This window comes from Ctenocephalides felis, unplaced genomic scaffold (assembly GCF_003426905.1).
Source record: "Ctenocephalides felis isolate EL2017-DRISC unplaced genomic scaffold, ASM342690v1 CF-g0.4_SCAFFOLD_01170, whole genome shotgun sequence".
Lineage (NCBI taxonomy): Eukaryota > Metazoa > Arthropoda > Insecta > Siphonaptera > Pulicidae > Ctenocephalides > Ctenocephalides felis.
Genome location: NW_020537324.1, coordinates 81,285,669 through 81,310,002, shown reverse-complemented (window position 1 = coordinate 81,310,002; position 24,334 = coordinate 81,285,669). Strand labels below are relative to the sequence as shown.

Here is a 24,334-nt window from a genome sequence, read left to right as displayed (position 1 = left end):
CAAACCGATCATGTCATATTTAAAGTATGACTTTAATTACATTATTGTAATTGTAAATATTAAAAATATTTTTAATCCTTTTTTGTACTGCATTAATCTTTTCTACTTACCGACATTCCCCTGAGGCACCAATTTGAACACCGACCAGTACAAACCAGCAAAAGGCAAAGCCATAGTGATCAGAGACATCGTAAAAACAGCAGACTCGCACAAAATCAGAAACCGTACCAGAAAAATCACAAAGGCTATATAGGCCAAGGTGAACATCCATCCATAAAACCTGATCAATTCACATTTATCCTGATTCGTGATCAATTTAGAAACTTTCACATTCGTGTGCTGCCTATTTAGTTTATGTTTCCTCAAATTATGGGCTCTCATCAGTGCTTCGTGTTTGTAATTTCTTTTGTGGAACTCTTGGCGAAGAAGGTACTCATCGTAGTTCATTTGGAATTTTTTGGTGGCATCCAGGCTGGTTAGGAGATCTCTTTTGTTTCTGGAGGTTTTATTGAAGGTTTGGCTGTGGGGCGTGAGATTTGATAGGTAGTCCAGCTGCTGTTGAGACAAAGTGTTGTGGTTTGGTATCTCGAAGTGACAGGATAAGCCTCGGTGGGTTTTGTAGATGAACTCGGATGGAGAGGTCACCTAAAATAGATATACATATAAATATTTTGTAAAAATATATATTTATATAGATTAGGGTGGTCCTTAATATGGACATTTTCGAATTTCCTTGCTCCCAAGGGTTCAAATGGTTGCAAATTGATAAATAACAATTCTCTGAAAGTTTTAGCTCTTTATATTGTCTTTTAGATAGTGCGCAATTCAATCAAACTTCGTAAGAAAATAGCATGAAAAAATTTTCAAAAATTTTGCAGAGTGTCGAATTGTCAATAAAAAATGACACGAATTTTCACTTTCAATTCATTTGTCGCTAAGTTATACCTAAAAATTTTTTTTAAAATTTTGAAAATTTTTTCTATGCTATTTCCATACGAAATTTGATTGAATTGCGCACTATCTAGAATACAATATTAAGAGCTACAACTTCTGGAAAATTGTTTTTTATCAATTTGGAACCATTTGAGCCCTTGGGAGCAAGGAAATTCAAAAATGTCCATATTAAGGACCACCCTAATGTATATATATATATATATATATATATATATATATAGAAAATTTCCATGTCACAATGTTTGTTAGCGTACTCCTCCGAAACGGCTTTACCGATTTTTTACCGAATTTTATATTCGTATTCAGTAGGTCTGAGGATCGATTGAACTAAGGGTTGTTCATGCTTACATTTTTAGCTTTTATTAACTTCCCGTAGGGTAAGTTATTGTAATCGTCCAAAAATCGAAATTGAAAATTTTCACATTTCTCGACGTTTTGAAGGTTTCTGAACATTTTGGCATACCTCAGAGAAAATGGATGTGTATGTGTTTTGTATGTCCGCATTTTTTCGTCCACGTTTTCGAACGCACGGATCAACCGATTTGAATGATTTACAAAACATTCGATTTCTATTGATAGTCAGATGTGCTGATTAGTTTTTCGCAAAGGCAGGTCCAGCCGTTTCGGAGATACGGAGCAAAGAGTGCAGCAAATACAAAACGAGTTTTTAAGAGAACGGAGTATCGGATTTGAATGATCTAAAAACATTCAATTTGGAATGATTGGGAGAAGTTGTGTTCAGTTTTTGAAGGCAGATCCAGCCGTTTTGGAGATACCGAGCTAATTGTACTAAAAATGGCAGTTTTTGAGAAAACTAAACATAAGATTTGAATGATTTAAAAGCTTTCAGCTTGTTTTGACAAAATAATTGCTGTTGGAAAAAAAATTATCTCAAATTTTTTTTTCTAAGTTTTTTTTCCCTAATTTTTTTTATTTGTATATCGAAAATGATTCAGATTTTTTAATTACGGTACGGGAAGTTCCAGCAATTTGCCTTAAGGCCCAATGCCATACACAACAAGTTTTAATTCTGATTTTCGAGCTAAAAGAAAAAGCATTAATCTTACATTAAAATACAATCTATTTTTATTAAGGGTTGCCCAGTCCCTTATATATTTTTTATTTTGAGGTCAATTTTCTTTAATTTTTTTAATGTGGAATTGCAAAACAAAAACAATTCTTTTTACTTCAAAATACTATTGATTTTTATCAAGGGATATTATCAAGGGTTGTCTACCCTTAATTTTTTTTCAAATTTTGAGACCAATTTTCTATATTTTAATTTTCTATAATTCGAAATTGAAAAATACATGGAATTCTTCTTACTTCACAAAACTGTCCTTATAAAGGGTTGTTCACTGCCTATTTTTTTTTCAAATTTCGGAATCAAATTTGACTTTGTATTAGTTAAGATTTTTTTGAGCTTATGAAAAAGCTTAAATGTTACTTTAAAAACTAAAATCATTATAACTAAAAACTAAATTTTAAAATTATTTTAATTAAGGGGTGTCCAACCCTCACATTGTTTTCAATTTTAGGGTCAATTTTCTTTATCTTAATATTATTATTTTTTTTTCAATGTGGAATTGAAAAATACATACAACTCTTGTTACTTCAAAATACTATTTATTTTTATAAAAGGTTGTCCATCTTGAAATTTTTTTTTGAATTTTGGAATCAATTTTCCCCTTATTTTAATTTTCATACTGCGGAATTAAAATATGCATACAACTCTAAATTTACACCCTCCTTCCACAAATTTGGATTTATATTACCCATATTATAAGGTTGTCAAATATCTCCCTTCCGCCTTTTTGTATTATAAACCAAGAGCAAAAAAGCGGAAGGGAGATATTTGACAACCTAATATAATATGGCTGTTATAGTAATCAAATTTTCAACATGCTTTCAGTCAGTGAATGTTTTTTATTGAACTTCAATTCATATTATCCTGATCTTATGATAAAGCATGAATTTTACTTAAATCAAAAAAACAATGTCTTTTTATTAAGGGTTGTCCACCCCTCCCATTTTCACATTGTACAAATATTTTCCAATGCGCACAAACAGTACATAGTTTATAAACGGTTTGTATAAAATTAATTTTTGCAAAAAATAGAGAGATTGAATTAAAATCTGAAGATACAACAGTTCTTGATAGGAAATTAGGTACCACTATGGTGAAACAATTTTCCACTCTCTCAATTTTTCAATCTCAATCAAAACCCTGGGCATGCCACATAACAATAGAATTTAAAAATGAATTATCGGATTTTGCTTCGTAATTAGAAAAATAATGAATTAATGCTGTAATAATATATCAAAATCTTGAAATTTATATGTGCCTAGAATTAGTTTCAGATCAGGTTGACTCTTGCAAAAGACTATTAAGAGACATTTATATGTGGCATGCTTTGCAGTGGGTAAACTATTCATATGTTTTTTGTTAGCTTCATATGAATTAAATGATGATTTAAATATTTAAATCCACTAGAAGTATTTTTTATGGCAAAACAACTTGCCGGACCAGCTAGTATATATATACCCATACACACACACACACATATATATATATACGAGTATATATATATATATATATATATATATATATATATATACTCTTTACCTTATCCTCCGATGGCAACATATCGATCCAGTTCCCGAACAAAACAATAATCAACCCCACAAGATGTATCCAGGCCAACATATGCAACTCCCTGGTCTGCCTTTTGGCACCACTGCCACCACAACAGTTGGCTCCCATCATACTTGTCGTGGAAGTGACTTCACGTTGACTCGGTGAATTTGGCAGAAGGGGATCAGAATGTGACACCAGCCTGGAGACTGTCGAGAGCAGGGTTGGTGGTTCTGGTTTGTCGATGGGCAGATTCTGATTGAAAAAAAAAAATGGAATTAATAATAGAATTATGGGATGTACTTTATTCTGTTCTAGTGTCTTCCGCACTCAACAGAGGGTCTACTACTGTGCTGGAATTCATCACTTTTCTTAAAAAAAACTGATTCGTTTACTATAATACACATATATTAAACGTTTAGTTATTTGAAAACATATTTGTGATTTAGTTGAAAATCTTATATACAGTAGAACCTCGATTATCCGGACCTCTGTTATACGGATTCGCGATTATCCGGACATAATCGCGTCGGAACTTGCATATTCTGATGTGCATATATACATTAATACATTCTCTGTTTTGACGTGCATATATACATTTTTAAAGGGTGGTGTTATCCCTTAAAGATAAAATAAATATTATAGAATCATTAAAAAAGGCGAAACCGGCCGTAAGTTGGCTGATAGGTATGATGTAGGTACATCCACTATAAGCGATACTTAAAAGAATGCCGATTCAATTTTGTCGTACACGAAAATGGAGAAGAGACCGAAAAATGAACTCTTAGAAGAAAGCTCTATATTGTTGGTTTTAACAAAAACGATCAACAAATTATTCGTAAGCAACTTTTCTTCTTCATTGATACTCTACGTAACACCTGAATATTTTACCTCATGATTAATATAATATGTATAATGTAATATAAGAAAATATGTAATTAGTGTTAATTTTCTAATAAACATCGATTTTTGTTGATATCTATGTATGCATTTGTTATTTTTGATAAACAAAACATTATTCTTCATAATTTGGATTATCCGGATTTTCGATTAAATTAAATTAATTAATCGAGGTTCTACTGTATAAAAATTAATCGCAAAATGTGTTGGTAAGCGCATAATTCAACAACGCCTAGACCGATTTGGCCAATTCTTTTTTCAAAATGTTCGTTGATGTCAAAGGATGGTTCTTACGGCGAGAAAAAATCGAATAATTTCCGGGAAAACCCTAAAAACAGCCTTTTTCTTTTTCTCATGCAAACGTTTCCTAATTAAAACGTCGAATCAATTTGAGCTTTATTGCTATTATATAAAGTTAATTTTAAATTACAAGCACTCACTGTATACTCCTCCTAAACGATTATTCGGATTTTGATAAAACTTTCTGGAGTTTGCTAAGGAAATTTTCTAGGATGTATGTGATTATAAAGTACTGGGACGTATGTGCAATATTGTAGAAATAAATGGAAACAATTGTAAAAAACGACATGTCATTGTGTGCATTGAAAACAAATAAAAACTATCATTTGCCAATAATTTCAATTTACTTATGAACCCAGACAATATTAGAATATGTATAATAAATTCATGATTATGAATAAGAAAAATGAAATGTCTACATTATTATTGCCAAAAAGCAGCTGAGATGTGCCAGAAATTAAAGAAATATAAAATACAGTATATGTATGGCAGATTGAATGGTACACATATGACAAATTAATTCACTTGAAATATGAAATTAAGTATTAATCAGGGCCGGTTCTACCTTTAATGCGATGCATGCGAAAAATACGAGCGCACGCCTTAGGGGGCGCCAACACAAAATTCGGATATTATATTTTCAATATAGTTTTTTTTTCAATATATAATTTCTTTGCATCTTTTACCAATCTTTCCACAATATTTTTAAAATGCGTAAAAATTTCACTTTACAACAACAAATGGGAAAGTAAAAATGAATACATACAATTCGGGCCTGACGATATCGATTAGGAGAAATTTAAGATGCAATTTTGGATATCATAAATAATAAAAAATTAAATTAATTTAATCCAACATGAAGTATTATATTATGGTTATGGTTATATTATACCGTTTAAAAGACTTCAATTTCCAATATAGTGTGAGAATTGAGACTCCTTATTTTATTTAAAGCATTTCTACATTTAACATCGCTCATATTATAAATGTATATGCATTTTGGCATGAAGAGTAATTTAAAAAACAATAATAATTATTTTCAGGTAAATGGTAAATATTAGTATATTATATTAAAAAATTTTAGACATGAGTATAAGACAACGTCTGTCGGGTCATCTAGTATATTATATATGCGTATATTTTGTTCTCATTTCATTTAGCCAAATTAATCAGGTTTCTCATTTCGATATTATATATTTATATAAGTCTTATCTAGAATTAAACCTAAGGGTAAGTTTACGTGCTATAGTTGGTGGCGCCTCTATGGAGTGCGGAAATAATTAAAATTGAAGTAATGGCAAAGCGGCCGTGTTTATCATCTATTTAATACTTCTTTTATCTATGAATGGAGAGTTGAAGATGTCTTACCATTGTTTTCTGGATGATGTGGCTTTCCAGGAATGTTATGTGTAGAGTCCATAAAGCTAGACCTGAGTAAAAAAATTGTGGAAATTAAATAGATTCAATATTATTTCTATATCCTTACTTACCTATAACATAGACGAGTGTCCATATAAGCCTCTGCCTCCAAGTGTCCGTGCCATCTTCATCTGTATCGATTTCAGAAACCGGAAAATCGGTTTCGGTACTCAATTCGAAACCTCGACACCTATATTCGTCACATAAACCGTAATCGACCGCAATAAATAAACCGACAACGCTTGTTGTCGCTGAAAATATCCTCTGAAGACCCATCACTAGAAAAAAGAGTACGCGTAAGGTTCACACGCGATTAGTGTTGACCATTATACACATCTATATAAAAATAAATTATAAATTATATATTTATAATAGCATTAAAAATTAACATGGTTGTTATAATGTTTATTTCATAAATTTATCAAAAAAAACGTGACGAACAGACATAAAGGCGAACATGTTGGTTGAGTTCTGGGACAACCCTGCACATCTATATTGGTAAATACTTTTATATTGGTAAGAAAATATAAATTGTATTTTTAAGCAAAATTTATTTTTGCTTTCTTAGTTCAACAATACCTATTTTGATTTTAAATTATTCAATAAACTGCAAAACTTGTACTCGTGGCTGCAAAAATTAAGTGTTGAGGTATGTCACGTACTTCTTTTATTTGCCATGTATAAAATAATATTTAAGGGGTTGTTATAAGGATAAAAATGCATTTTATACAGTACCCGTATCAAAAGTCTGTATAACATGTATTTCTTATGATGAGATACCTATATCATATTCACGTATGCCTAAATCTTAAATTCTATGTTGTACGCCTTTTAACTAACTATATAGTACGCCTAATACACCTAATACGCTTACACCCTATATACATAATACGTCCAATATTATTCCTTATCTTTCAAATATAATTTTGGTTAAACGCTAATTTTTCCGAACCCTACCGAGAATCGAACCCGAGCTTCCTGCATGGCAGACAGCAACCTTAACCACTGGACCACCGTAACGCTGCTATGGATCGCCTTTTTCCGCGTGTCGTCGCGTCACCTTAGTATTAATTACTTAATTAATAGGTAAAGGTACCACGAAAAAATAGTGCACCCCTTAATATATTATTTGTGGGGTAAGTAGTGGTTAAGACTGTGGACCGCCACGCGGTGGTCCCGGGTTCGATTCCCGGTGTCGGCGATAGACAATAGAGTATACGGTAGAGACAATAGATAATAGATAAGAGTAAAATATATAAGTCTATATATAATAATAAATATTTAATATATAATAGATAAGGGTAAAAAGATGTGTAGGGTGTATGTTATATATAATAGGTTAATAGCAAACAATGATGAAGCAGTAATAAATTTATATATAAATGTAGGGACTGATGGTCTTAGGTATCGTACGGTATGGTTAGATAGGTAATAATTAGATATAAGTCCTTTAACGTATTGTAATAGATCTTGGGTACTTTTATATAAAAAAAGAGTGCGCGAAAATATGACACAATCGGTTTGTCAATGTAATTAGCATTTAGAAATGAACCTTCATTAGAAAAAATGAAGTAATTGCTGATTAATAATTTCAAAAATATTCGTTCACACAAAGTGGATTATGTTAAATAACGCCTAAACAACAAATATTATTTTCACAATTTCACTCATCATCATATAATATTTGTGTTTGAAGAACTTCATGTAATTTAAATTAACATACATTCATTGACTGCTTGTATTTTTTTTTACTTTTTCGGCGATTATAATCTCATTCTTTGAATAACTGTAATATCTGTCTTGCCTAAAAAATATTTTCCATTTTAATAACTTCAAAGATTTATAGAAACTACGAATAATATAGAAATAATTTCTAATCAATAAACTTACGTTTAGTACGTGGCACAAATGTTTAATTTGTTTTATTATTTTCAAGGAACAGGGTAAAATATTCTTCTGATTCAGGCATTTTTCATTAAATCAACATTTGTACTACGATGTAATTTTAAAATATTTATTTATCTATCTATGTCGATTTCTTTGTTGATATCGGTACGCATACAACGACAGATCTCTATTCACCTACACGACGACTAATGACGAATCATTGGTACTCGACTCTTATCTTATCTGCCGTAACGCACTTCCGTTTCATTTGTACGGATTTACATCCTAGTTGCGCCTAAAGAAGTTTTACTTCAAAAATAAATATTTAACCGATGATAGATAAATAATTAGTTACTAAATAATCTAAAAATTCTATATTTACCTCGTCTGCACATGAAGAAATAAAAAATCAACGAAAGCAACATAGTCAGTGCTTTTAAAGGATCTTGCAAGTGGCAAGGTATCCTCGAGTTGGCCATCGTTATCAAAGTACCTCCCAAGCCATAAGAACAGCCTATCATTAAAGTCCTGCAAAAAAAGTTACATAATAAAGTCAGGCGTAACCAACTTCCGTCCAAAAAAAGTTTTACTTCAAAAATCCCACACACCATTTCTTATTATTACTATTATCTATTACCTGTAAACGTTGAAGGGCGGTTTAAGCACCCTGACATCCCAGTTGGAAACCCACGAACTGATGACAGCCAAGGCGCACACCGTCGCCGTCGTCACCGTCGCAACAAACAAGAGGCCGCTGTACCGGGTCACGTGCTGCGAATTCAGTTCCAGTTGCCGCCAATAGATGGGGTACAAAACCGTCACCAGGAAGGACAGGACCACCAGGGCGCAGGAGGTGAAGAGGAAGTTGAATTTGTGGCGCCAGGACTCTGAAAATAAAATTAATTGTTACTTGTTACCACTAGTTTGGTATTCCATTATTAGACGATTGCGACATGCAAATGGACAATTTGGAATATTTGGCCAAATTATAAATGTGCCTGTTGACGTTGATAATATGGTTAATTTATTACCTCGTAATATTGATGATGAGCATTGCATTAACGTTCAAATAAAAAAGAAAATGATTCATAGATCAAGCTATGTGCAGGGCTTGATAAATAAAACAAATATAAAAGTATGGCTTCAATTTTTTAGACAAGACAGATATTACAGCTGCTCTAAGACGTCACTTCACTCATCATTATTATTATTATTTTACCTGTCGTGTTTCCAAAGTCGTTCTGTGTGGCTATCAGATGAGGATAATTACTCAAAGGATTGGAGTTCTGCTGTTGCTGCTGCTGATTTTGACTTTTGGCATATGCGAATTGTATGTCTTCGAAATCTGTGAAATCTTCATAATCAGATCCCACCAGAAGATCTTCCTGATCCGAATTCGTCGGCGTGGAGTCGTTGTCGTGGAGATCCGATAACATTTTGATGGACTTGGTTAACTGAAATAAAAGATACATATAAAGTATTATACATTGTTCTAAAAGTCTCAAAATTCTTAGTTTTTTTGTATCGCAACTTCGAATTCCGCAAGGTGTGGCCTACAGGCAAGTTCCAATTGAAAAATTTGAGGAAAACTGGAAATTCTCGAGAAAATTGTATGAACACACTTAACGATTTATATATCAATTCATTCGTAATTTTATTCTGCATCTTTCGTACGAACGAAGTTTTTTCGTATCTTTTACGGTTTAGATAGTATAGACTTTATTTAGATAGTATATAGAGCAATCTGTGTAGTTGTTAACTAGTCAAAACGCAAAGTGCGGATAGGTTGGAGCAATACTCCTCACGATTCGATATTTCTGTAAAGAAAACATACAAAGTATTATACATCGTTAGAAAGGCCTCAAAATTCTCAAAATTCCCATATATCGCAACTTAGAATTCCAAACGGTGTGACCTACAGGCGAGTTGCCGTCGTAAAAATTCGGGAAAATTGGAAAATCTCGAAAAAATTGTATGAACACACTTAACCATTTATATATCATTTTATTCGTAATTTTATTCTGCATATTTTGTCCTAATGAAGTTTTTCCGTATCTTTTACGGTTTAGCTTGTAGAGAGCAATCTGTTACACAAAATTTTGAAATACAGAGAGATTTATTGAACAAATAGTGAATTTTTTGGCATAGTAAGTACTACTTAGTAATAAATTTATGAATAATGCGAAAAACAGAAGAACAGGAGCACCAAGGCCCAATATTTGTATTATTTTTGGCAGATTTATTAAATTTTTAACTTCCCGTAGGGCAAGTTATAGTAATCGCAAAAAAATCGAAAATGAATATTTTTATATATCTTTACGTTTCAAAGGTTTCTGAACATTTTGTATACCTTACAAACAATGGATGTATGTGCGTGTGTGTTCGGATACAAATTTTCGTCGACGATTTCGGGTACACGGATGAAGCGATTTGAATAATTCAAAAAACATTCGATTCGTATTGATAAGGAGACGTGCTGATTGGTTTTTGACGAAGGCAGGTCTAGCCATTTCGAAGATACGGGACAAAAAGTGCCAAAAATAGTAACTCGGTTTTTAAGAGAACGGAACGTCCGATTTTAATAATTCATAAAAACATTTCACTTGCATTGACAAGATGAAGAATTGATCAAATTTTCATGAAGGCAGGTCTAGCGGTTTCGGATATCTAGTAAAAAAAGTAAAAACAAATGCCATTTGGCGGTCAAAAATGATCATTCGACATATGCACATCAAATTATCAGATATTTTACAGAGATTTTATTAATAAGTATAAATTTTGTTTATATTCCTATGGGTTCCGTACCAATGGCGACGCGGCGCTTACGTGCTTTGATATTTCGTCTCTATGCAGTTAAAGCAGTACGATTGCTTTGAAGAAAAGTTCAAAATTTCCAAAATATGTCAAAATAAATAAAACATTTTTTTTTCAAAAAAAAGTAATGTTAATCTTTTTAAAAAAATAATAATTCTTGGTACGCGAAATTCCAGCAATTTGCCTTAAGGCACGATGTCATATACCCCACTAGTTTAACTTTTGCTACGCGAAGTTCTAGCAATTTGCCTTAAGGCACGATGCCATACACCACTAATTTTGTAAATTTTATCAAACAAATTTTCCTAAGGAAGAATATTATTCCCTACATCTCTCACAATACAAAAATGCCTTACTGGCCAACCCAAAATACCATTACCATTACCATACCACAACCACGACGACCCTATTAGTCTCGGCTAATATCCCCGGACGCCGTTTCCTTCAATTTACCACTTGTACAAATACCGACCGAATGTTGTAAGAAGAAGAAACAGCCCTTTATCTCATCTCGATGGTTTTACATCGGGGGCCCCCGATGATGTCCGGGCGCTCTTTAGAAAAGGGTTGAATAAAAAATGAGACCGGCGGAGGAATTTAAAAGAATCTTTGCGAGGGCTAAGAAGAAAGGAAAGGAGCCCCATCGGGGTTAAACGGAGGAGATGCTTTCCTTATGCAAAACTAAACGGGTAATCGACTGTGAAATGACATTTTTTATATAGACACAGGATAAGAAATATATACAAACATTATACATTTTGATATTGGTTGTCTGCTAGAGGATAAACCCAAAATAAAAATTCAGAATTTTAAAGTTTAATGTTTTAAGTAGCTAGTAATAATTTAAAAATTTATAAATATGATCCGAAACTTAGACAGCAAAAAATTTCATGCTTCCCTAGTTAAACTTTTTAAAGACTTAGCTTTTTATGACATTACTGAATTTTCTCAATTTGAATTCAATAACTATTTTCTTGCATAATCCTTATCCTGTATCTATGTAGTCTGGCCATTTGATCGCCTGTACAACCATTATTTTTATTCATTTTTTTTATTGCTATTTTATTAATTTACATTTTTTACGGTTTTAAATGAGTATAACTTTCAACCTTGTGCAAGAATTTTGAGCTTGACTGGTGGTCAAATAGACTTTAATATGATGAACTTGATGATGAACATTGTATTTAATGTTCGAATGTTTTTTTTCAGCTCTTTTTTTTCAGAAGCGACATTCGTGCAGCTACTTTGTTTATTATAAAATTACTATCCTTTTAATATTAACTATGAATAAGCTTGACAAGAGCCTGAAATAATATCTATTATTATTGATTACGGCTTGCTTATGAATAAATAAATAAATAAATAAATAAATAAATAGATGTATATCAAAAGCCAATAAATAAATAAATAAAAAAAACCTCCCGTAGGGTAAAAAAATAAAATATTTTATATATCTTTACGTTTCAGATGTTTCTGAACATTTTGGCATATCTTAGAAAGAATGGATGTATCTGTTTGTATGTGTTTGTGCGCGTGTGTTTGTTTGTACGGATACAAACTTTCGTCGACGATTTCGGGAACACCGATCAACCGATTTTAATAATTCAAAACATTCGATTCGTATTGATAAGGAGACGTGCTGATTAGTTTTTGGCAAAGGCAGGTCCAGCCGTTTCGGAGATAAAGGGCAAAAAGTGCTACAAGCGGTACCTCAGTTTTTGAGAGAACGGAGCGTCCGATTTGAATAATTCAAAAAACATTTTACTTGTATTGACAAGTTAAAGAACTGATCAATGAAGGCAGGTCTAGCGGTTTCGGAGATCTAGTGAAGAAAGTAAAGAAAAATGCCATCTGGCGGTCAAAAATGATCATTAGACATATGCACATCAAATTATCAGATATTTTATAGAGATTTTAATATTGTGCACATATTTTGTGTAAATTTTTTTGAGTTCCGTACCAAGATTTTTAATTTTAAAGTTTACCTATATGGTTCAAACAAATGTCCTCGATATTATGGAATAACCGATTTGTATGATTAAAAGATCATTCGCTTGCGAGGCGTTTTTGCAAAAGGCAATTTTACCGTTTCGGAGGTATGGAGCGCAAAGGGTGTAAAAACGGTTTTGCTGTTTTTGAGAGAACGGATTATCCGATTAGATTAATTCAAAAAACATTTTGTTTGAGTAGACAAAAAATCATAATTTTCAAAAAAAAAATTCAAAAGTTCTTAAAATTCAAAGTTTCGAATATTTTCATCATTTTTTAAAAAAAAAATTTGAAAAATTATAAAAAAAATGATTTCTTACATTTTCTTCTCAAAAAATTGAGAATATTCTAAAAATTTAAAAAAAATCGAATATTTTAAAAAATTTCCTTATTCTCAAAATATTAAAAAAACCTTTTTTTTAAATTCCAAAAAAATTTAAACTTTGAAAAAAAAACTTCAAAAATTTGAAAAAGGTTCTGAATTATGAAAAAAATTTAACAAAAAATTCTGAATTATTAAAAAAAACGAATTTAAAAAAGCTGACTCTTGTAAACGTACACAAAATTTTCCAAATTCCCAAAATGTTAAGAAAAACGTTTTTCTTAAATTTCAGAAAATTTTAAACTTCGAGAAAAACTTAAAATTTTGAAAATGATTCTAAATTCTGAAAAAAATTCTAAATTTTGAAAAAAATTCTAAATTATCAAAAAAATTAAATTTTAAAATAATGGCCTCTTGTAAACGTACACATAAGTTGTTTAGAAATACGCTCTTCGCCCAATTGAAGAAGCAATTTTACACAAATTTACAGAATGTATTTATAATAAATAATATAATTAAAAATCTTCAAAACAATTATTGACTATTTTCATTCCTCGAATTTTTAATTACGGTACGGGAAGTTCCAGCAATTTGCCTTAAGGCACTATGCCATAAATAACAGTTAAAAATAATTTTGTTCTAAAAGTCTCTAAATAATATATGCAGATTTGTCAGTAATTTTATTAGGGAACAAAATTTGTCAGTAATTTTATTTAGGAAATTTAAGGGAACAAATTGTAATCGATGTCTGGAATTACTTGATTCACAATTTAAATATAAATGTACATAAAACGATGTATTATATGTCCCATTGTCAAATATTTCTAGATAGTTCTAGTATTTCTTCCTTATAGTCCATGTTTCTAATCCATTCTGATTTTATCAGTTTCCAACACAATTTTCTCGTCTACGTCATGTATGTAATCAAGAGTCTTTTCATACTCAATGTTAAACTTATTAAAATGTCCTCATCTCGTGTTCTTTTACAAAACGGAAAATTACCTCTTTTGTGTTGAGGATTCTCTAAATTGTGCTTCTGAATTGCCTTTTCATCAGAAATTGATGATGATGAGATAAAATACACGTGGGAAGATAATTGGATTGTTGACTAGAGATGGTTGAAAGATATGAATAACAACTAGAGTAAATTTTCTTAAATTTAACAATAAAATCACGGTTACATTTTGTTAGATTTTACGTTGTTTTCTTAAAAACTTGTTCAAATACATATTAATATCTATATATAAATAGAAAGCTAATAAAATTACTGAAAGATCTGTATATACCATTTATAAACGCTCCCAATCATTTATAAACATTTAGGACAAAATTATTTAAAAAAAATAGTAAAACATTCAAATTGTGAATCGAGTTTCGAATTCTTCAAGATACCGGGTACATTTTGATATATTTAGCATTTTTGTCAAAAATTTGTTTACATACATACTAATTATAATATATCGTCAAAAAGTTAATAAAACTACCAACAAATGTGTATATATCATTTATAAACATTAAGAACAAAATTATGTTTAAAAAATGTTAAACTCCAAGATAAAGAATTAATTATTTTCGGATAATCCAAAGCTTTGGTTTCATTTTGTTAGATTGCTTTTTTTTTAAACTTGTTCCAATATATACTGATTGTTATATACCCTTCAAAAGTTAATAAAATTGCAGACTAATCTGTATATAATATTTAATAATGTTTAGAACAAAATTCTATTTTAAAATATTGTCAAACTTCAAAATTGCGTATTAAGTATTCTAGGTTAATGCAAGGCTTCGGTTATATTTTGTTAGATTTTGCATTTTTCCTTAAAAACTTGTTCAAATTCATACTAACCTCTATATATAAATAAAAAGCTAATGAAATTTTCGAAAAATCTGTATATATCATTTATAAACATTGAGAACAAAATGATATTTTAAAAAAATGGTTAAAATTTCAAATTGTGAAGTATTTCGAGTTCACCTAAGATGTCGGTTACCTTTTTTTAGATTTTGCGTTGATTTGTTAAAAATTTGTTTAAAAACATACTAATTATTATATATCGTCAAAAAGCTAATGAAATTACAAACAAATGTGTATATTCAGAATTATAATATTCAGAACAAAATTATATTTAAAAAATCGTTAAAATTTAAAATTTAGAATCAAATATTTCGAGTTCACCTAAGATGTCGGGTACATTTTTTTATAATTTGCTTTTTGTTTTGTCAAAAACTTATTAAAATACATACTAATTACTATATATCATTACAAAGCTAATAAATAAAATTGCTGACAAAATTGTTTATATTATTCGATAACATTTAGAATAAAATTGTATTTAAAATAATTGTTAAAATTTTAAATCCAGTACTTTGAGTTCATATTAGACCTCGGTTGCATTTTGTACTATTTTGCAATCTTTTGTTAAAAACTTGTTCAAATACATACATAGTATTATATAATTCCGAAAAGCTAACAAAATTGTCGACAAATATGTATATATCATTTAATAAAGTTTAGAACCAAATTATATTTTAAAATATTGTCAAACTTCAAAATTGCGAATTAAGTATTTTGGGGATCAATAACCCAAGACCTCGTATAAATTTTGAACGATTTTTCAGTTTTCTTTAAAACTTGTTCAAATACATACTAATTATTATATATGAGAGAAAAGCTAATAAAATTACCTGTGTATATTATTTAAAAACATTTAGAACAAAAATATACTTTAAATAATTGTCAAACTTCGAAGTCACGAATTAAATACTTAAGGACTCCTTTTGTTTATAACTAACTTTGTATCTACTTTCAATAACTATAAATTGTAATAAATAAACTTTCAACTCCAATTTTATAAACTCATAATTATCTTCCAAGTAATTTCACAATAAAAATAAAACCCTGTATATAAAATAATATTAAAAATTGTATATCAAAAATTAGAAAGTCTTAGTAACATATCAGATATAATTCAAAATATGTAAACAGATATGTTAACACCTGTTGGTCTCTATCAACACACTCAATCTCTAGTTACTCGTTTATTGTCTCTAATTACACTCTCTACAATATTCATCACTATTTGTCTCTCACAATATATAATCTACTCACACACATTATTCTTTTCTATTCATTATTCTATCTAGTTCATTTATTTCATTCTCTAAATACTCTAAACAGCAATTTAAAATAACATTTTTCCCATATATCGACTTTCCTCCAGATATTTGTACAAGTTGTACGTTCGAATGGGGGGTATGCCCCTCATTCCCGGGGGGTAGTATGTATTCGGGACAATAATAAATTCAGGAGTTTATCTGTTGTCACTGGAGGAGAGTGGAGCATCGTTCGATCTACTTCTGAATGAATACGGTGGAGCAAGCCGTAGACGTAAATCATTAATCATTTGGGCAGCATAATGCTGGCGGCATTATTTTTCAATTTATATGCATATAGAACGATCGAGTAAAGACAACTAGTACTGTGTGTGTATCGATATGTCGATACTGGAAAAAAGACTTGAGGAAAGGACTTGTGGAAACGTTTGGGTCACTGATTATACTAAAAAAGAATCGATCGAATTTTGTAATATTGAGATCGTTTTTCCAGTAGATATCAATATTGATATCTAACCAAAAGGCTCTAACCAAAAATTATTGATCATATTTTGTTAAATTACCATTTAAAAATTATTTCTCTAATCAATAAATCAGCGCAATACTTGAAGTGCTATAATAATTTGTGATATTTTTTACAATTTGAAAGTTTAACAATATTTTATTTGTTATATATGTTTTTAAATTATGTATACAAATTTGTCAGTAATTTTATTAGCTATTTATCTACACATATATATATATATATATATATATAAATAAATCGGGTTTTCCTTCCTGACGAAATAACTCCAGAACGCACGAACCGATTTCGACAATTTTGCATTCGTCAGAAAGGTCTCGGGCTCCCTTTATAGCTAAGAAAATTAGTGGTGCATGGCATCGTTCCCTAATGCAAGCTGCTGGAACTATACGCACCAATGATTCCGACTGGTCTTCCGTTTGACTTTAAACGATTGCAATTTCCAGTTCGCCTTGCGTTCGCAATAACAAGTCAATTTCAAATAGATTATTTAGAAAATCATTGTTTTTCACATGGGGGCAGTTATACGTTGCCTGTTCACGAGTTGGAAAACCATCCGCTTTGTTTGTGTTAACGTCAGACCAAACAACAAAAAATGTGGTTTACCAAAGAGCACTTCAATGAAACGGATAATGTACGGATTCACTTTCATTTACTTAGAGAAGTTTAACTAAAAAATACTTCATTTTTGTAATCGAAATAAATTCATTACCGTTGTGTAATAAAATCAAATTTTTCCTTTTCAAATATAAAACAAACAAAAAAATTCTTCATCTTTCTCACGAAACCATATGGTGGCAAAACGGAGTTCGTCGGGTTTTCTAGTATATATATATATATATATATATATCATATATATATATCCATATATACGTATTTATATATCATGGTTTTATACGATGTCCTCGAGAGTTATCCGCGAAAAAATATCCTTGATAGAAAAAAGGTTCTTTGTTCAAACATGACAGGACGAATCTATTAACCTTTTTCTTTTTCTTCTAAACACAAAAAGTTTCATCAGATCACAAATATAGATCCGAGACCCACGTCCAATTATACTATAGATACACACACACACACACACACATATATATATATATATATATATATATATATGTGACAAATGTATTCTGAGTGGATAATAGATATTAATTTGAAAATATGAACGAACAACACTCTTTTTTGCATTAATTTATTAAATAATAATTCTCACAAACGTTTCGAGAGTTATATTTCGAGAGTTTGACAATATATCGAACGACTTGTAACGGATCACACATAATGCTAATTTAGGTTTCCATATTTTAAATTTTAAATTATAATACACTGATGATGAAACAAACCTAGTCTCGAAACGTTTGTGAAAATTATTATTTAATAAATTAGTGCAAAAAAGAGTGTTGCTTGTTCATATTTCCAAATTAATATATATATATATATATATATATGTAGCGGGTTGCCAACACGCATCGCGGCTTGTCAACACGCATCACATGTTACTGGACAGATTGGCCCATATAGTGACAGCACAGAAAAAAAACAAAAATAAATTCAAGTGTCAGATCGGACATGGTTTTTGTTTCTCCCTGAGTAGTTTTTGCCAAAAAAATGTATAATTCTTGAAACCTTTCTTTTCTATTATAAATAAGAAAATACCAATAACGTTTTATTAATGATCAGTATGACAACACATAGTGTCGTGGATATTAATCATATATAAAATAAACGAAATATAAATAATATTTTATGAAATTTATTATGACTATAATTTGGACAATTCCGGTATTTCTACAATATGGAGCACGCCTCCATATATATATATATATACATATGAATACAGTATCATAATTATAATATAACATAATATATATACGGTAATATCAATTACGAAAAGGGGCCCCCTGTTCGTTGTTCTCTTGTCATCATCCTCATAAGACACGTAATCTTATATAAGAGATGAGAGGCACCTCCTTGCCCTTCAGCCCTTCAGCCCTTCTACATCTATCACTATATTTTACTCTGCAAAGACTTTGCTTACATGTGGGTGGGTTGATGGAAAATACTAACAATAAGAGACGTTGGGACAACATAAATAAATACAAATCGAATTGCTAATTGGATATAAAAATAATTGATTTATTGGAGATATATAAATAGAACTTAATTGCTGAAGAGATTTAAAAATAAGAAGTTGAATAAAACATTGTAGGTACTGCAAGGTTACATAGGTATAAATCGTACTGGAAATACAAAAAAGAGGAAGGTAGTGGAAAAACACATAAAAATGCAATTGAAATGTAAAAAGTTGAAGAAGGCCAAAGAGATCCTTCCTACTAAGATGTTTTGTTACAATGCTCCTTTACCCCAGTTTTCTCTATCCCAGTGATTCCCAACCTTTTTTAGGCCCCCCATACAATTTTTTTTTTGTTCCAGAAAAAACGTGAATGATAACTTTTAAGATAAAATCGCTAATAAATTGTCATTAAACATCATAAGTGAAATTTCGAAATAAGCCAAAAAACGGAATTTTCAAATTAATTTTATTACTGTTTTTTCAAAATTCATCTAATGCAATACTTGAGCCAAAATAAAGATTTTATATTAGGTTCTAATCTAATCTTTTTTTTCAATAAATTATAGCAAATTTTTGTACATATGATTACATTTGGGCATTTGGTTTCAGTTTCTTTATGAAGCCATATCATAACAAGTCTACTTAGATAGTTGACATTTTCTTAACTAAGAATGGAATGATGTTTAAATTTCATATACCTTTTTTTGTTAAATCTTTTTTAGTTATCAGGTTGGCAACTAATTAAGTGAGCATCTTTTGTTAGAACATCAAAGACAATTTTTGCGTGAAATTAAATAACTTTGTTCTGTATATCATTTTGATCGATGACCTTTTGTTATTTCCGGCACGATTTGATATCATCATGATTTTTTCTTAAGTTCAAGGGTTTTAATCAGATGGTTTGTGGTCAGAAATATTTGGTGAATGTGGAGAAAAATTTCAACCAACTCCCAATAATTTTTAAATGTAGCCAAATTATTTCTATTAGCCGAATCGATTATTGCTTTAATTAGATTGTCTAAAATATTAAATGAACAATCAGAGCAGCATCGAGTGCAAAATCACCAGAATTACATTTTCAAAACCAATTTTAACATAGCTTTTTTCAAGGCTTGGATACTATAAACAGCACCTATTCTTTGGGAAGATCGTTTTACCCTTTGCAGAAATAAGAGTGCAAAATTTGACTAAAATGTTTGTTTTGATATTCCATCTTTCAATGAATGCAGAACAAAACTACGCAATCGATCAAAACCGTATTTTCTACTAATTGAGAACTGAATTTTTTACTATATAATAAAAAAAAGTGTTTTACATGTAGAATACCTCGGCAAACCTAAAGATTCATTTGATGCAATCTAACAATAAGAGTAAAAGCCGCACTTAGTTGTCAACCATCTACTATTTAAGGATGCAATAAAAATTAGTTTGTTTTAAATAAAATCCATCTTTAGCCATAGTTACTGCGAGTGAGTAAAAACCTTACGTCATATTTTTTATTTACGTTTTTTCGCGTTGAACTTCGCAATTAACTTTAGTAGTAAATATCACTTTTCTTGTGCATATTTCAAGTCGAGTCTTATCACTGACCTTAAAGCAGTCAGAAACTTGATTTACCTAATTTTTTGTAAATTGGAATATAGAAGTTTAAAATAATTAGTGAAGAGCTATTTGAACCCAAAGAATTTTTGCATTTTGCAACATTCTCTTTCACAATGTTTAGTTTTATATAGGCAGTTTGTAATTTAATTATAAAGTAATGGGAAAAATTCAAATTCTTCAAATCTGCTTAAAAAGTCAGGTTAACTCGGCAGAAAAAACATATCTGCGGCACCAGGAAAACTAGGACTGTCCCGGTCAAACCGGGACACCTTATTGTTAGTTAAATCTAAGAAGCATTTTTTTGTTAAATGTTTTACCGATACTATACTACATTACATTAAAATCACCAAAATTTTCAAATTGCCCCTCTGAAATTGCAAATTGCCTCCAGGTGGGGCGTGCGCCCCACGTTGGGAAACACTGCTTTATCCCATCGCCCAAAAAAATTCTGTATCGCTGCTCCTCCACATTGCTGCTCCTTATTTCTGTGTCCTTCCTCCTCCAGCAGCCCTAGGAGGAGTTGATTAATGACGAACACACGATGTGACGTTCATTACAAAACACACGGAATGATGGATTGTCCTTTTCAACTAAAATTTTCGTTGAATCAATTTCTGCTCGATTGCACACGAGAAATAGACGGCGGAGGAGCAGGGGAAAAGGAGCAGCAGGATGAGGCCAAACTAAACTTTTGGGCAATCAAATAAATGGATACGAGGGACGAGGTGGAGTAATGATGAGTTATAGAAAGGACTTGTTAAAGGTTAATATATTTGTTAAGTCACTTTTTAAAAAGTAAGTAAAACTTATTTGCTACTGTACAAGATGGTATTTAAACTAGTGGTGTATGGCATCGTGCCTTAAGGCAAATTGCTGGAACTGAGATTCGAAAATATTCGAGAAATTTTAAACGTTTTCAAATATATTATTGCAAATACTGTAACTTTCATTATTTTTGCTATCTTATTGTTATATCTGAGCAAATCAACTGTAAATTATAAATAAATCAATTTATCTCCTGAACATTAACAATCGTCATCTCATTTCTAATTCAATTTAAAAAAAAAATAGTTGCCTAAATTTACACAAAATTGAAAAATTGCTCCCGTATACAGTCTTAACGCATTTGCAAATGAATCTGTACGATATTTTCACTTATACTGTGCTTAGCTTGGCGGCATTTTCACATTTTTCAATAGTTTTCACAAAATTGGAAAAGTGCTCCAGTACATAAACAGTCTAAATGCACTTGGGTAAACATTTGTACCAGAGTGGCGCTTAGACTGTGCTTAGTCTGGATAATTTTTTGAATTTTTAATCCAAAATTACAAAAATATTTTTTGAAAAAAAAAATAGAAACAATTTTTTTTCTCAAAAGCAATTATTTTCTTGAAACAAGCAGAAAGTTCTTTGAATCATTTAAATCGGACGCTTAGTTCTCTCAAAAACTGCCATTTTTTTCACATGTAGCTCTGTATCTTCGAAATCGCTGGGCCTACCTTTGCCAAAAACTAATAACCACTTTTCCCCGTCATTACGAACTGAATCATACAAATCGGATGATCCGTTCTCTCAAAAACTCGATTTCTATTTTCTGCACTCTTTGCTCCATATCTCCGTAACGGCAGGACCTGCCTTTGCCAAAAACTAATCAGCTTTTTTCCCTATCGATAGGAATCGAATGTTTTCTGAACCATTCAAATCGGTTGATCCGTGCGCCCGAAAACGTGACTGGAAATTTGTATCCATACATACACACACACACACATCCACTTTTTTTGAGGCATGCCAAAATGTTCAGAAACATTCAAAACGTCGAGAAATGTAAAAATTTTCAATTCCAATTTTCGGCCCATTACAATTAACTTAACTTACTCTACGTGAAGTTAATGATCGGTTTGTCATTGTAATTAGCATTTAAAAATGAACCTTCATTAGAGAAATAAAGTAATTGCTGATTAATATTGTTAATCTAAAAACCTAAACTAGCTGTAAGTGAAATTCTGTCTTGAGGCAATTAAGCCCTCGTGCCTTAAGGCTAATTGCTGGAACTTCCCGTACCGCAATTCAAAATTCGAGTAATTAAAAATAATCAATAATAATCAATAAAAGTTGATCAATGATTTGAAACTTTTAATAGAATTTCGAACCATATTAAATCATCTTAAAATCATTCTATCCTAAATCATTTATTTTGAAATATTTTGGAAATTCTGAACTTTGTTTCAAAGCAATCGTACTACTTTAACTGCATAAAGACGAAATATCAAAGCGCATAAGCGCCACGTCGCCGTCTAACGCGTAAACATTGGTACGGAACCCATAGGATTGTAAACAAAATTCATACTTATTGTTAAAATCTCCATAAAATATCTAATTATTTGATGTGCATATGCCTAATGTTTATTTTTGACCGCTAAATGGCTCATTTTTTTACTTTTTCCTCCATATCTCCGAAGTCGTTGCACGTGTCTTTCCAAAAATTTGAACAGTTCTTCACTCAGTTAATACAAATAAAATGTTTTTGAATGATTCAAATCGTAAAATCCGTTCTCTTAAAAACTGAGTTACCGTTTTTGGCACTTTTTGCCCCGTATCTTCGGAACGGCTAGGTCTGCCTTCGCCAAAAACTACTCAGCACGTCTCCTTATCAATACGAATCGAATATTTTTTGAATTATTCAAATCGCTTCATCCGTGTTCCCGAAATCGTCGACAAAATTTTGTATCCGTACATACATACACACACACACATACATCCATTTTTTCTGAGGTATGCCAAAATGTTCAGAAGGTTTTGAAACGTAAAGATATATAAAAATTTTCATTTTCGATTTTTTTGCGATTACTATAACTTGCCCTGCGGGAAGTTAACAAATATTGTTTTCGCAACTTCACTCATCATGTAATAATTGTGTTTGAAGAACTTCATGTAATTAAAATAAACATACATTCATTGACTGGTGGTATTTTTTTTTAATTTTTCCCTGGAGATATAATCTCATTCTTTGAACAGCTGCAATATCTGCCTTGCCTAAAAACTATTTTCCATTTTAATAACTTCAAAGATTTATAGAAGCTATGAATAACATAGAAATAAATTCTAATCAATAAACTTACGTTTAGTACACGACACAAATGTTTAATTTATTTTATTATTTTCAGGGAACAGGGTAAAATATTCTTCTGATTCAAACATTTTTCATTGAATCAAGATTTGTACTAGGATGTATGTTCTTATTGATATCGGTACGCATACAACGACAGATCTCTATTCACATACACGACGACTAATCACAATCGACCCGTATAGAAATGATATCATCGAGAGCAAATGACGAATCATTGGCACTCGACTCTTATCTTATCTTATCTGCCGTAACGCACTTCCGTTGCATTTGTACGGATTTACACCCTAGTCGCGCCTAAAAACGTTTTATTTCAAAAATGTTCAATTAAATTAGCTAATTTAAAAAAATGGTAACTGACAAATAATAGTCGTTCCTGGACCTGTTTCTATAGTAACAGAAATTGTTTATTTCGTAAAAAATAAAATATTGACGTATAGATTTTTTTATTGTATGTTCTCGAATATTTTTCGAAATACTAAAGAGTTAAATACGTAAGCATGAGTTAAAAATTTGTCAAGGAGTACTTGAAGAATATCCGAAAAAATGCAAATGCAAAACACTTGGAAAAATTAGAATAAAATTGATAGAACAATTTAGAATTATTAAAAAATCATCGAAAATTTGACATTCCCAGATCATCAATTTTGAAGTTATGTAATACAATCATAACT

General features: G+C 30.7%; 1 protein-coding gene across 1 annotated transcript in view; it reads right to left on the bottom strand.

Annotated features, from left to right (window-relative positions):
* Positions 1 to 24,334, bottom strand: part of LOC113367185 — a 103,502-nt gene that overhangs the window by 4,225 nt on the left and 74,943 nt on the right. Inside the window, exons 2-8 of the mRNA XM_026608814.1 lie at positions 9,315 to 9,549; positions 8,733 to 8,982; positions 8,478 to 8,623; positions 6,280 to 6,486; positions 6,158 to 6,219; positions 3,581 to 3,844; positions 111 to 645 (exon numbers count right to left, since the gene is read on the bottom strand). Of these exons, the coding sequence (XP_026464599.1) occupies positions 111 to 645; positions 3,581 to 3,844; positions 6,158 to 6,219; positions 6,280 to 6,486; positions 8,478 to 8,623; positions 8,733 to 8,982; positions 9,315 to 9,531 (1,681 nt within the window). The 5' untranslated portion in view covers positions 9,532 to 9,549. The remainder of the gene's footprint in view (positions 1 to 110; positions 646 to 3,580; positions 3,845 to 6,157; positions 6,220 to 6,279; positions 6,487 to 8,477; positions 8,624 to 8,732; positions 8,983 to 9,314; positions 9,550 to 24,334) is intronic.